This window comes from Osmia lignaria, chromosome 16 (genome assembly GCF_051020975.1).
Source record: "Osmia lignaria lignaria isolate PbOS001 chromosome 16, iyOsmLign1, whole genome shotgun sequence".
In the NCBI taxonomy this organism is placed as follows: domain Eukaryota; kingdom Metazoa; phylum Arthropoda; class Insecta; order Hymenoptera; family Megachilidae; genus Osmia; species Osmia lignaria.
The window spans coordinates 2,600,808-2,614,285 of NC_135047.1; the positions used below are offsets into that span (position 1 = coordinate 2,600,808).

The 13,478-nt window shown below is 38.2% G+C and overlaps 1 protein-coding gene across 3 annotated transcripts in view; it reads left to right on the forward strand.

Moving 5' to 3' along the window:
• Positions 1–13,478, forward strand: part of LOC117600812 (dystrophin, isoforms A/C/F/G/H) — a 346,950-nt gene that overhangs the window by 84,064 nt on the left and 249,408 nt on the right. For all 3 annotated transcript variants that reach the window (XM_034316725.2, XM_034316729.2, XM_076692879.1), the window contains one exon: positions 8,477–8,582. In XM_034316725.2, coding sequence (XP_034172616.2) covers positions 8,477–8,582 — 106 coding nt within the window. The remainder of the gene's footprint in view (positions 1–8,476; positions 8,583–13,478) is intronic.

Here is a 13,478-nt window from a genome sequence, read left to right on the forward strand (position 1 = left end):
ATCCCTCCAATATCCGGTATTTTGCATCCCTCTACGCTTGTCTTGTCACTGCTCATTTACGAGTTTTGACATTGCGGCGGTTCGCATTATCCGTCACCTCGACCCGTTCTGCGGAGGCCTACACAGTTTGACAGGTTGACAGTCACCGGTTTGACATCTCGTCATTTCCAATTCCCCTCTCGTTAGGGAATTTTTTCTTTGCGTATATTCAGCATTCATCTCTATTTTCCCATAATTTCATTATAATTCCTTAACATTTCTCATTTCTATTATTATTTACTTTATTATACTAGGATAGGAAAACACGTCCATCAATGTACTAAAATTTAATCTGACGTTCCAACATTTCTTCTTGTTTCCTCCGTCTGAGCCTGGTTTACAAGGATAACATTGTGTGTACATTTTACTTTCCACCTGCATCCGCGAATATACGTGAAAGTACGAAACCCACGTCTTCTTGTTAGAAAAGCGAGCGCAAGTTTTGAGTTACGAAGGATGTTACATAAATATCCTTCTTCGGCCATGGACCCGATGTGTAGTGTGCATAGGAAGGAATAGTCGTGCCTTCTATGGTGAACGAGAAACAGGAACGCGTTTAAGTCGCAACAGGGGACTGGAGATTCCGTGTACGATGGATCGAAAGGAACCACAAGCGAGCACCTCCTCGGGGTACACTAGTACATTGCAGCTTCGATTCAACGTAAGTACTCGCGTACGGAAGAAGAGCATCGAAACGGAGCCGCTTTGTAAAAGACCGAGTCGCTACGAAACGAAACCGCGTCGCCTCGTACAGTAATATTTGCTTGCGTTTAACGGGCTTAATGACCCTGCCGGAAACAGGAATTTATTGCTTGCACAGGACTGCTTGCAGCGACAAGCGGGCAAAAAGAAAGGAGAAAATTACGGGGCTTAATATTAACCGGCGACTCGCAAAGCTGCTGTTTTCTACGATTTTCTCTCGCCGCGATACTCCTGCGCGTTTAGCCGAATGAATGTAATTAAATAATCGTAGAAATTGCAACATATTTTGGGACGTTGCTTTCTGAGAGTTGCGATGTTCAATGAGTATGGTTTCATATTGGGTTAAGCAGGGAATGAAGGGGTGTTTTTGGTTACAGAGGATTCTATTTACTGAGGATCTTAATTAATTGAAAGTAATTTTGTTGAATACTTCAATATTTGTCTAATTAATAGTAGACACTAGGTATTGATTTAATAATTTTTATACATCAATTCAAATTTAATTTTCTCACAAAGTAAGCTTCTTATGGGAAAATTTTATTCTATATTTTTGTGTTTAGTAGACTCGAATGAAATTGGCAATAAAAAAACTTCAATTAACAATGTAACTCTATCAGCAGAAAGAAGAATCCCCTGTTCCTGCCAAGATATTAAAGTGAAACTCGAAGATGATACAAGCTGATACGCAATATTGCTGAAGATACCTCCCTCGTACACGTGAAACGTCGAGAAGTCTTTCTCATCATCCCCATAAAACGTTTCCCATGTAAGGTTGTCTCTCCCTTATAGCTTCCCTCATCGTTTCTTGATAACTCGTTCAACCCGGTTGTTCCTAATTTCCCGAAGATCGACTAGACTCTGGTAATCTTTCGTGCTCGAGCGAAGATGGTGTCATTTTAAGACGAATCGAGTCAAAGACCATCAGCAACTTCCCCTTTGATGGTCGCAAAACTAATTTCGTGGGAACGTTGTTGAAGAAGGAACACGTTGCTGGTGTTGGTACTCGTCTTCTTGCGGGATAAATCCCTCGGTTACGATCACGTTGTCCGATAATTTCGTTTTTTTTTTCCTTGGGTTTGTTCGTTTCTTTACCTCAATGTAATAACACCGTTTTCCCGACCGCCCTTCGAACGTTTCTTAGCGACCGTCCATCCCGGCAAATAGAAAAGGAAATTAACGACGTCAGTGGAAATCTTCTTACCAAAAAACCAGCCTGGTTATACCGTTCCACCTTTTTTCTCCACGTGCTAGAACACGTTAGTTCTGGGTTAGGAGAATATCCTTTGTTACGCTGTAATTTCTCTTTCTTCCTACCCTTCCGCGTTCCTTTCTCGTCTTTCCTTTTCTTTGCCTCGCCAGCTCGTTCTTGTCGCTCAGCGTGAAAGCAACACGCTTTGCTTTTTCGCAAGCGCGAATCGCGTGATGCAACTTTCTTATGCCAAGTCTCGAGCCAGTCTCGTTACCCTCGCAACCTTACGATCGTTAGTTCCGCTAGGGAGAAACGGCGATAGAAATGGGCTTAGGAATCGTGCTACCTTTTCTTCAGACCACGTTAATTTTTTCGGCTGGCATTCAATTCGTTTTTAAATATTTTTCATTATAGATCTGTGTTCATTGTTGATGCAATGAGAATATCATTTGAAAAGTTTCTTTATTACTAAAAATTTATATGTTAATTCAAAGATAGATTAATCTAAATCTTCGATGGCAAACAGTATTCGAAATGATAAAGAAATATGAGAGAAAAAATGTAGGAAATATGTTCGATTTGCGTTTTTAACGATCATCTGGATTTCCACGGTACGACCACGTTGGAGTCATAAATAACTTGGAACGCAATGATCATTTATAGCTGGCCAAGACAGTCTTGTGAATTATATTCCTATCCACGAAAATTTGTGATGCGTCATTTTATTTTGTCGACTTTCCATGAGTTATGGCATAGCGACCTCCGTGCTGTGTGTATCGAGTGCTTTTCGTGATCGTTTCGTATGATTTTATTCGAAGAACAGCATAAAATCACTGTAAAGGGATTGTGCGATTTCTTCTTTTATACCTTACAAAATTTTTAATGTCTTTACAGAAGACATAATAGAATTAATTTTATTTTATAAAAAATGTGATATTACGTCCATGGCTGATTGTATCTCGTTCAGATTATTCGATATTAAAAATGATAGTCATACATGATAAATGACTGACGTTACTTGAGAATGATGCTCGTGGAACTCGCATAATTCGTAACAGGAAATGTCCTGTAGACGTCTCTATTTCAATTTTCAGCGACATGGTTACACGCAGCCAGCAGTAATGTCATTTATCAGACTCTGATTCTGGAAACTCTGTTTTGAGCTATGAAGATTCATGAAGTCCTTTGAAAATGACTAACTTGGGGAGTTCAGTCTGTTACAGTCAAAGGCTAATTTATATTCAATAAATTTACATGTGGTATTGATCTACAATCAGTAATTAATTATTCTTCCTCGTATCATGCACCCTTATATGTACCAAGAATCGACGAATGGCATTTAGACTCTCTTCCCTGGATACTTCGTTTGTTGATTACAAGTTTAATTAAAAAATGAATAATTCATAAGATATACATCATTTTAATTGTCCAGTGCGACGTATATTACTGCATATGTTCATTACCACAGTATTCAACATGTTAACAAATTTCTCGTAACGAGACAAGTTTCCATTTTACATTTGTCAGTGGAATTGGCTTTCGTCCAGCGTTATCCTTCATTCAGTGGGACAGCCGTACAATTAAATCGACGCGTCTGCCGTTCATTCAACGCCTCGGTTCATTCTCGGTTTCTCCTTCGATAAGATTCAAGAGTTTCTCTTCCTCGTTATCACTAGTCACGGACAAATGTTGTTCCGTCAAACACTGTCTACCAACATTTTTCACCGTGTAGGAAGAACGTCATCGCGCTCTCAGCACACGGAGCCGGTATAAGAAATCAGGGAACACTGTATGTACGTTTCCAAGAGGGACGTATTGAATAATGCATGAGCTGATCGAGTAAGTTTCCATACTTTGCAACGATTACCCTTTGCCACCCCTCGGTAATGAACGGTATTACGGGGGGGTTAGGGAGGGTAAGACGCGTCGTGTCGCTTATGAGGGAATATTTCATAGTTGGAAAAGTTATTCGTGCCGCGCAACGAGGCTGACTTTAACCGGCAATTTATCTTCCGGTTCGTTCGGAGCGCATTCTTTTGCGAGAAGAAGCAACGTGTACAGTGCTTTCGTGATAACACGGTATACCCTTCTTTCCAATTACCTTTTAATTGAATTCGAGGAGAAGACGCGATTTACCCAACGTGCTTTGGCCAACGCGATTATTCGGGCGGAACTTCAGTTTCCGAGGATCGTTAGTTGATCGTTCCTTCTTCTTAAAGCTCCTTTTATTTATTCTCCTTAATCGGCAAATAACGTCGATCCACTTTGTTTTTAAAGTTGTTCGTTCGAGAGATTTTGTTATCAACGTACTAAAATGATAATAGGTATCATCTCGTACAGGATGTCCCGGATTTTCTCGACAAACTGCCCTGATTTATTCTCTAAATCTAAATAATAATATACCATGGAATTTAATTAAGTCCACGTAAGGTAAAGCGAGCTTACGTTAGCTTGTTCTAACAGAGATTTCGTAATTAGATATTAAGTAGCTACACAGTGTGATAAGCTGAAAACATGCTTCCCGGTGGTTCGTCAAGCGTAATCTTGCGATTGTTTGTGCTTTATCCAGGCATTGAGTCGCATTATCGTTTGAAAACGGAATTTCCTATGATTTACTCGCGGCGCTACCGCGCGTTAATTACTCTCGACTTATCTGAAACAGCATGCACACACATTGCATCCGGGAGGAGTGCAATTACGCGTGCGTCTGAATCTCTGCTGACTTTTCAGAAGGCTAATGGCGCGATAATGCTACAGGGAAGGAGCAAATCGTGTCAAGGATAAACGACGGTTCTTTCATGAAGTCTGAACCGTTGTTGCTTTCAGAGAGAGATTATAAAACAGTCCTTTTTATTTTTACGAATGTCAGTTAAGATTATACTTGTTTTATATTGCTCTCTGTATCAGCTGGAAAACGGAAGTGGACAGAAAAAAAAAAAAAAAATGAGACTGAACAGTGAATATAACGTACGTTGACTGAGCGGATTAAAATGGACGCGACACGAAACGTTCTGGATATCGCTTTTCCAGCGTGAACATTCAGAATGTTCCGGGTATCTATTGAAATTCCCGTGGCTCCTGTTTCACTGGATCTGATCCTACGGGTTTTCCATTGGTTACCGTCGGGAATGCGACAGCCTATTGGCTTCTCCCTTCTGAACGAATTGGAGCGCGGTGTTCGGTTAACGTTTCCTATTCTATGGTTACCCTTTCGATTCAACGGCATCGGGATCTCTTTTGTCCGGAGAAGTATCCAAGGATATGGGGTGTGTGTAAAGAGGATAGAATTGTAACAGGTGTAACAGTTGGTTGACATCTTGATATCTGCTCCTCCTAATTCAGTGTTTGATATTTCTCGATAGCTTTGTTATATTTTTCTTCTTATCATTGAATAATATTAATCATTTTTCTAAATTTCTACCAAATTTTAACGGGCGTGGATGTACTTACGATACGAATAATGAACTTATTAGTAATTAATCATTCATTATGCAATTTTTGCAAATTACTCATTTTGATAAAATATGCAATTACATGGTACAATGAACGTGGAATAATCGGATATTCGAAATCATTATCGAACGTCGCTTGGCAACGAAAACGAGATGGTTTCGCATAAAATCCTGCTCTTTATGTCTCCGGTTGCATAAATCGCGTGCCATTTTCATGGCATTAGCGAGGTTCGTTTCACGCGTGACGAAGCCTTCATTATCTCGTGTCCACGCGGAATGCTCGTCTTCAACTTCGCGTTTGCACAACGACACGATGCATTACCGTACGTTACATTGAACGTCCTGGTCTCCTTGTATTTTCGTGCCTCACCACGTCGAGTTTTCCTGAGCTGGCGTGCATATACTGTCAGTTTTCCAGGCCGTCGGTGACACGGAAGTAACACACGATCGATTATGAGAGAAGCTTATAAATAACTTCGTTTTTATGTATCAGTACGACGCGAGATTGAAAGTGGAAGATCACCGTTAGAATTTCCTTAAAAATATTCGAATTTTCATCGAAACATGGAAAACAGAGGATAAGAGATTACTAGTGATATAAATTTGAATAATGTCAAATCGTAAAAATCACGTCCATGTGTTAAGTATTTAATTACTTTTGAAATTCCTACCATCGGTCACTGATAATTATCGCAGTGATCCATGTAATTTACACTGCGACAATCAACGTGTTAAAGGTGACCAAATTACACCGGATAGGATCTCGCAAGAAAAAGAAGAAAAGTGGATTAACTAGATTAGCGAGAAGTAATCTGGCCAGACTGGATCCCGATCTGGCTAATTCTACGATACTCAAGTACCAAAGGAACGAGTTCTCAGCATCGAACGAAATTGAATGAAGCTGTTCGCTAATAAAAAGCCAGGCCATTATGATGTTCCATGTATCGATCTTGTCGTTTAAACAGTTTCTTCGTTGCTGAAGGAATTAATTGAATTATAAGGTGTATTTTGACGATCGATTCGATAAGAATTTTTTTCCCTCTCAATAGGGTGGTTCACAGTTATTCGGAAGGTAATGGTATTAAAGGAAATCAGTTGGAGGAGAAGGTTTCACGGTTAGTCGACCATAGGGAAATGAATTTGATCGTTAGTTGAGAATGGGATTAGGATTCAGTGGAGAAGAAGCCCACTCGTTCGATGTCCTTTTATCTCGGACCCCTTGCAGATTAGAGAGACTTAACACGGTTATTGTTTTCGTAATCCTCTTGGAATCTCCGGATCGACAAACATTTTCTCAGCTCTGCGATACGAGGAGAATGGGATATGATTTTTATAGGGCACTGAATGTGATCGTTGTGTTTATACGTGGGAGATGAGATCTTTGTTGACGGGATAAAAGAATAGGAAAATGAGTTATTCGAAATTATAGAGACATATTTTGTGAATTAAATTAAATTAACACAATGGATTTGAGAAATTTACTTTGTAATGCTGAAAATGATAATTGCTTCATAGAAACGAATTTCATTTTTATTTTAGACATTTTCATTTTGCTTGAAAATAAATTTGAGAGTTTGGATTTTCATTTAAAAATATCAGTGTCCTCTTACAAAATTCTCTGATGTTTATTGCGACAACTGTGTTAGCGAGTCAGTTTACATTTGTACTTTCTACAAATTATAAAGCGGGAACTTTTAATTAGTCGTCGTTTCGCGCGATTTTATTACGTTTCATAATTATATGCGGGTGACAGTGACGTATAATAATACAGTTTCCGTTCGTAATATGCTAATGAGGTTTTCAAAAAGCAAGCCCAGTATTTGTAACAATGGGCTGCAAAAATGGTAGCTCGGTTTCTGGAATACCTAGCACCGATCGATAGGCCTGTGTACCAGAAAGCAGCTACAACTAGAAGGCCAGAAACAGGTGATCGACCCGAGGCTTTCGTAGAACATTTGATGGAAGCGTTTACGCTACGCAGAGCCTCTTAAATATCTCCCTTTTGTCCTCGAATAAAAGCAAATTGCTTCATTCAAATGAAACTGACAACGATACTGTTCCCTAACTTCATATTTAATTCGCAGAAAATTTTAGTTATTCAAATTCCACTCGAAAATAACGCAATCATTTTTAATAAATAATCTAAATTTTATAAACTAGAATTAGGTACCTTATTATTCACAAGGATTTCATATATAGAAAATTAATAGAATTTAGAATAATTTTATTTAGTGTTTCTAAATTTTGCTTTTATTAAAAACGTTTAAATACTGCTGAATTTCGCGCTTTAGTATTTATTAGTACTCGTTATCCGTCGAGATGTGGCGCTTCAAACACTTCCTTTCCCTTTTGTTGTTTAGTGAGGCGCGACGGTTAGTTAAGTTTGCAAATGGCAGCCGTTGATCATAAACGCGCGAATAAAGCTCTTCCTGTTTTTCTTTAAAGTAAACTGTGTTCAATATTATTTTCCAAATAAGTTATGGGCCCAGTGTTTCTGTTGTTTGAAAAAAGGGTCTTTCGTATACGTGAAGTAACGAAGAGACAGTTTTCAGTTGATGAATTTTCGCCACGTGTTTACCATAACCTTTGTGCGAACGCGTCAAGTTTTTTTGCGTCGTACGCAGTGTGCTGTTGGAGTTTAGAAATGTCAGAAGGTAAAATTAACGCGACATCATCATTAAATTTGATGGTAAAAATTATTATCAATGGAAATTTCAATTGTGCTTCAAGTGCAAAAGACTTGTTTGAAATAACAAAGGGAATAGATTGACATTTAGAAAGCGCTGAATTAGTGGGAGTGTTAAAGTACTGCTGAATTTCGTACTTTAGAATTTATTAGTACTCGTTATGCGTCGAGATCTGACGCTTCAAACTCTTCTTTTCCCTTTTGTTTTTTAGTGAACTGCGATGGTTAGTTAAGCTCGCAAATGGCAGCCGTTGATCATAAACGCGCCAATGAAGCTCTTGTTTTTTTTTCTGTGTTCAATATTATTTTCTAAATAAAAAATATCGCTTCTTCATTAATTTATTTTTCTCTTCGACGTGTATTGATTTTTACCATTACTTTAATCCTTTCAATGTCTGAATTGTACAGGATGTCCTACGAGAGCTGGGACAGAAAAAGCCGCAGTTGGACGAGTTGGTCCACACAGCGGAAGCGCTTCGAGCGGATACGAACAGACAGCAGGTGCACGGTAAAGGTAAGTCTGGTTCATTTTTTCTTGTATAAATATATTTTATGTTCTGTTGCGTTTTATTGCGCAATACGTTCAATTTGAGCAGTATGAAAGAAATAGTACAATATCAAAATAGCATTATATTGTTGTATATCAAATTGCAAATATTGGAACATATAAAGTCTGATATAATTTCATGACAGAAAAGTATTACAAAATAGCACTTACGATATATTAAATTAAAGCTTAAGGCTTAATAAAAAAGACTGCATAAACGTTTCTTTCAAATTTTTAATGTACAGTCGTAGATTCTGAATTGCAACAAACAATAGATCAACTACTCTAATTGAACGATAAATCTGTTCTGATATTTATATTTCACAAAATTTATTGGTATGGTCGAGGAATCTTAGAATCTAATCGAATATTAATTTCGTCATTTAATCAGTTACTAAATTAATGAACGAGTTGTTAGTCATTTTTAAGTAGAAGACACATAGCTATGATATTGAACCGTGAAACGATGGAATTTATAATGAGAAAATAGTCACTGTACTCGATCGATGTTCGTATCGATATTCGACGACCTTAATAACTTTTTGTCGTCGTAATTGATAGCGGTGCACCGCTTCCGCTTGCGAAGCACTTTTCAGGGCTTTGGCAAATTTCAGAAGTTTAATTATCGGCCTTGATTGCTCGACCAAAGCCTGTAATAAATTGAACCATCTGTTCCGTGAGACAGCAACTTATTATACAAAGTATCTTCCTTTAGACTATTCTTTCGAATCGTTTCTTACATTCAAATGAATCGCGTGCAAAAGGATTCACAATGTCACTGGAAGTCTTACTTCTTTGAATCAAAGTGCATGAAACATTAAAAATCCTTTATTTTCAAAAAAATATTTTTTTGTGAAACTCTTTCGAATATTATAAAAAACACATTTATACAATTTAAAAAAACGCGCCAATACAGTTTATATTTTGGTGTCTAAGAGGCAGGTAAAATCAATACTCAACGGCAAGAGAAGAAAGAGTGAAGTTCATTCTTTGATCTTCCGAATATTTCCCAATACTCTTCACTAATTGGCATGCCGGTGGACTAACCCGTTCGAAATTAGTTGAGCTAACGATCGTGGTAATACGATCGATCTGAAAAGTTTTTAAATTCCCGCGAATCTGGTGGAGTTTGACGCAATGGAAGAGGGTCGAGGGAGAGATTAACGGCGGTGCCGTTAATTGTTTCAAGGGCCCTGGAAAGCTCTCTCTCCCTCCGATGTCGCATTGTTCCTTCTATATTAACGTGCCGGTACTTGTCAGTCCCGTCTGCTACTAGGCTCGTGCATTATAGCCAGACGATTCTTTCGGCCATTGTTTTCCACGGCCACCCATGCTGCGTGAAACAGGGGTGAAAGGGTTTCGCGTACAGAGCCTATCAACCAGTTCTGTCCATCTTAATACGCGAAAATTTGCGTTCCATTAATCGAAAAATTCTCATCGACGCTTCGTTCATCAAATTTTCATTGCTATCAAATCCGAAATTTCATCTTCTTTTTTAATTTCCAATCCCATGAAAATATTTTCAAGCTACAGTTCAACGTTCAAAGTTGTCCAGCTTAAATGAAAAAGGAAAACACTTCCCTATCGATTTCGAAATCTCTGCTTGTCACTTTGCACCGAATGGAAAGTCTGTGTTTATTTTTTGGTGTTGGCTAGCGTGCACGTGCCTCTTGAAGATTGAACATAGCTGAAGTGGCTCGGCACGGCAGCTACCCTTCTGTTACCCCCGAAGCCAGCGTTTCGGCCCTTCTATGGAAATTTTTCATAACAGTCGCGTTATCAGACCGTGATAAACGCGCACCTGTCTCAGGTGAAGTGTTACTGCTTTCTCGGAGGCTTTAATTACCTGCACGAAAGGTGTGCAACATGCAGTTGCATCGTTCGAATGCATCCCTTATTTGGTTGGTTCAAATATGTCTGTCGAATATTTGAGTGAATTTCAAAAAGTAACCATCAACAGAAAATAACGAGAAGTAAACATCGAGTTGTTTGTATCCAAGGTACTCAACACGGAGACACTAATGACACTTTAAAGGTCTGCTTGAAATATTCAAGCTTTCCGTCTTTTAGATAAGGATTTTTCTTCTTTTAAACCATTAAATTACCCATCCAGTCGGTATTGAAAAGCACGTACAGGGAGAGTTAATGCTCGAGGGTTGGCTGGCGTCCTTTTACTCCCCACGTAGTCGTTCAGCTTCTCGCATCGGTATCAGTTTATTTCCTAAAGATGTATGTAGATAGATGCAACTAGCTGGCATACACGTTCGCATTGATTCCTTTCCGGCGGATTTCGTATTCGTCGCCGGTACTTCCGTGACTTCTGACGAATAGCTCGGGGGAGGCACGGTGGAAAAGGTGGAAAACTGTCTGGATACGTTACGTGGCTGTCGGGGTGGAACTTTCTTTGAAGGAAATTCCACGCATTGTCTTTGAGCGTGCCACGGGACTGACGTAGCTTAATCGAATACTTTATCTCTTTCGGCATTGTTCCCAAAACTTGTCAAATGAAATTCTTCCCGTGTCGTTAATTAAATTTCTTATTAACTGCTCGATAAGGTGTCGGAATAGGGGATCTTGATATTGGATTAACTCGAGGGGGGTGATTCTTTTCAAAGGGCTGACAAATATACGATTAACCCTTTGAATAGACGATTTACTGAAGCCATTGTTTTATTTAAGTACCATTTCACAGAATTGGCTAGTACTAAGTAATTAATTACAATTCGAAAATTACCAATTTTGTAATCTATGTTGACTAAAATTCTTGAGTATAAGTCAGTTAATAATCTCTTGTTAAGGAACTTAAATTAGTAAATTAAGCAGTGATCATTGATCTGATTAACGAAACGAATAGGATCAATAACGCAGGACATGAATGCTTAATGCAAGTAAGTTTGCTATACTAGATTCGCTCCCGGAATTTAGGCATTCACGTACCAGATTTTACGTGACTGTGGTTCGAACACAAAACACGTACATCCACGAAGCAGATATATTAATAACAATTACGTGCACGTAACAGCTCGTCGTTCCCGGTTTACGATAATACGTAGCGAACGACGAGGCTGGTTCGGAAGCCTCCACCGCATTCCTGTGTGCGGCTTTTGGAACACGTCCGTTGCTTCTGCTGATAGGATGGTTTAGAAAGTACAAGTTCGAAGCTCAGAAGTTTGTTTCGGAGATCTGTAATGAGGCACGGGACAATGTCTCTCGGTTCTGCTTCTGACAGATGTGATTTAGATTGATACGTATTATTAATTAGATAAACCGAGCATTTGTTGTCCATTAAATTCTGGAATTAAAAAGAGATTATATTGCAAAATGATCATACGAAAGGATAGTCTAAAATTTAGAAGAGATGAAAATTAAAAAAATTTCTTATTAAAAAAGATTGTATTACATTTGCAAAAATAATATCCTAGAAATGGTATCCACAGTTCTAGGATCAATGTTATGTCTAATCAATTGTCACTGACATCTGTATTCATTTGAAAAGCAATCTTCTCAATTCTGAACTGTAGCAGCCGAAATTCTATCCGAGGAATTATACCAAAAGCCGCTTTAAAGCTGATAGATGTGTTTATGCGTGTTCGTCACGGTTGTACCATGACAGAGTGCGGATACACGTGTACGCAGCCTCTAGGGATAAACCGTGCCAATAATGCAGCCTATTCTTGTCGCGTTATGCAGTGAATGCATGCTTGCTTGCAGTAGTTTCGAATTTTTAACTTCGCCACGTGAATGAGAATTCCAGATAAAGTTTCCCTAACGTAACCGTCAGAGGAAACGATCAAAGAGAGCTTTGAAATACGATTTTTCGAAATTCTCTTTCAACAGTCGCAGTAGATATCGTTTCTCCACCCTTAAAGCTTTGCTGAATCTTTTCGTTAGTTCCTGACGTTGATGTCACATTTATTTAAATATATAATTTTCTAGAATATTGCAACATTTAAATTTGTAATATATTTTAAGGCTTGCTTATTTTAGGGTCGCTTTCATAATTCAAAGAAGGGTTAATTGAATTTTCGTAGTTGGAAAATTGTATTAAGGGTCATTAAGCTTGGTAAACGTGACCTGTTGCGATAAACTTGGAATTTGGCATTTTCTCATTGTGGATGATGTATTTCATAATGGATTCGATGAACCGGGATGCCTTTTGGATGGAATCCACTCGCTCCGTGTGCCAAGAGTTATTCAATTTGGGCGAGTTGCGGAGTGGAACGCTTCGATCATCTTGAAGTCCTTGGTACTTTCTGTATTGTATCGGAGAACGTCATAAAAGAAATATGTAATACGTCTGTTGATATTAGCATGAGATATTGCTGATGGTTACAATATTTAATTCTTTGAATTTTTCGCTGAAAGTATAAATTAAAATTGATATTAACATCGTGTCTTATATCGACGAGTCACACTCACAATATTAATTACATTCATAGAACAGTAAAATTTTAATTAAAATTCCGAATCCCATTTTTATAATGAAAGATTTTTTGAAATTTATTTTCGAAACTGGAACAATTTTTAAATTATTCATTTTGCTTTTTATATAATTACTTCCGAATTCATAAAGATAATAATACATTGTACACAAGCTACCTTTAGCTAATCAAACCCAACCGCGAAAGCGTATTGATTAAGTAAATACATAATGTGTATAGAATCACTGATTTCGAGCAAATACGTGTATTTACCATGGATGGTCACTCGCGATTATTATTTCACTTGTTCTCTTAATTGAACCAGCCATCTTTATTTCTTCAAACAACGAACAAAAGGCATTTCATAAAAATATTCATCCAACTTGTATGAAACATCAAAGTGTTTCCAGGATTCCAGTTTGGTTCATCTGGAATTTTCCAC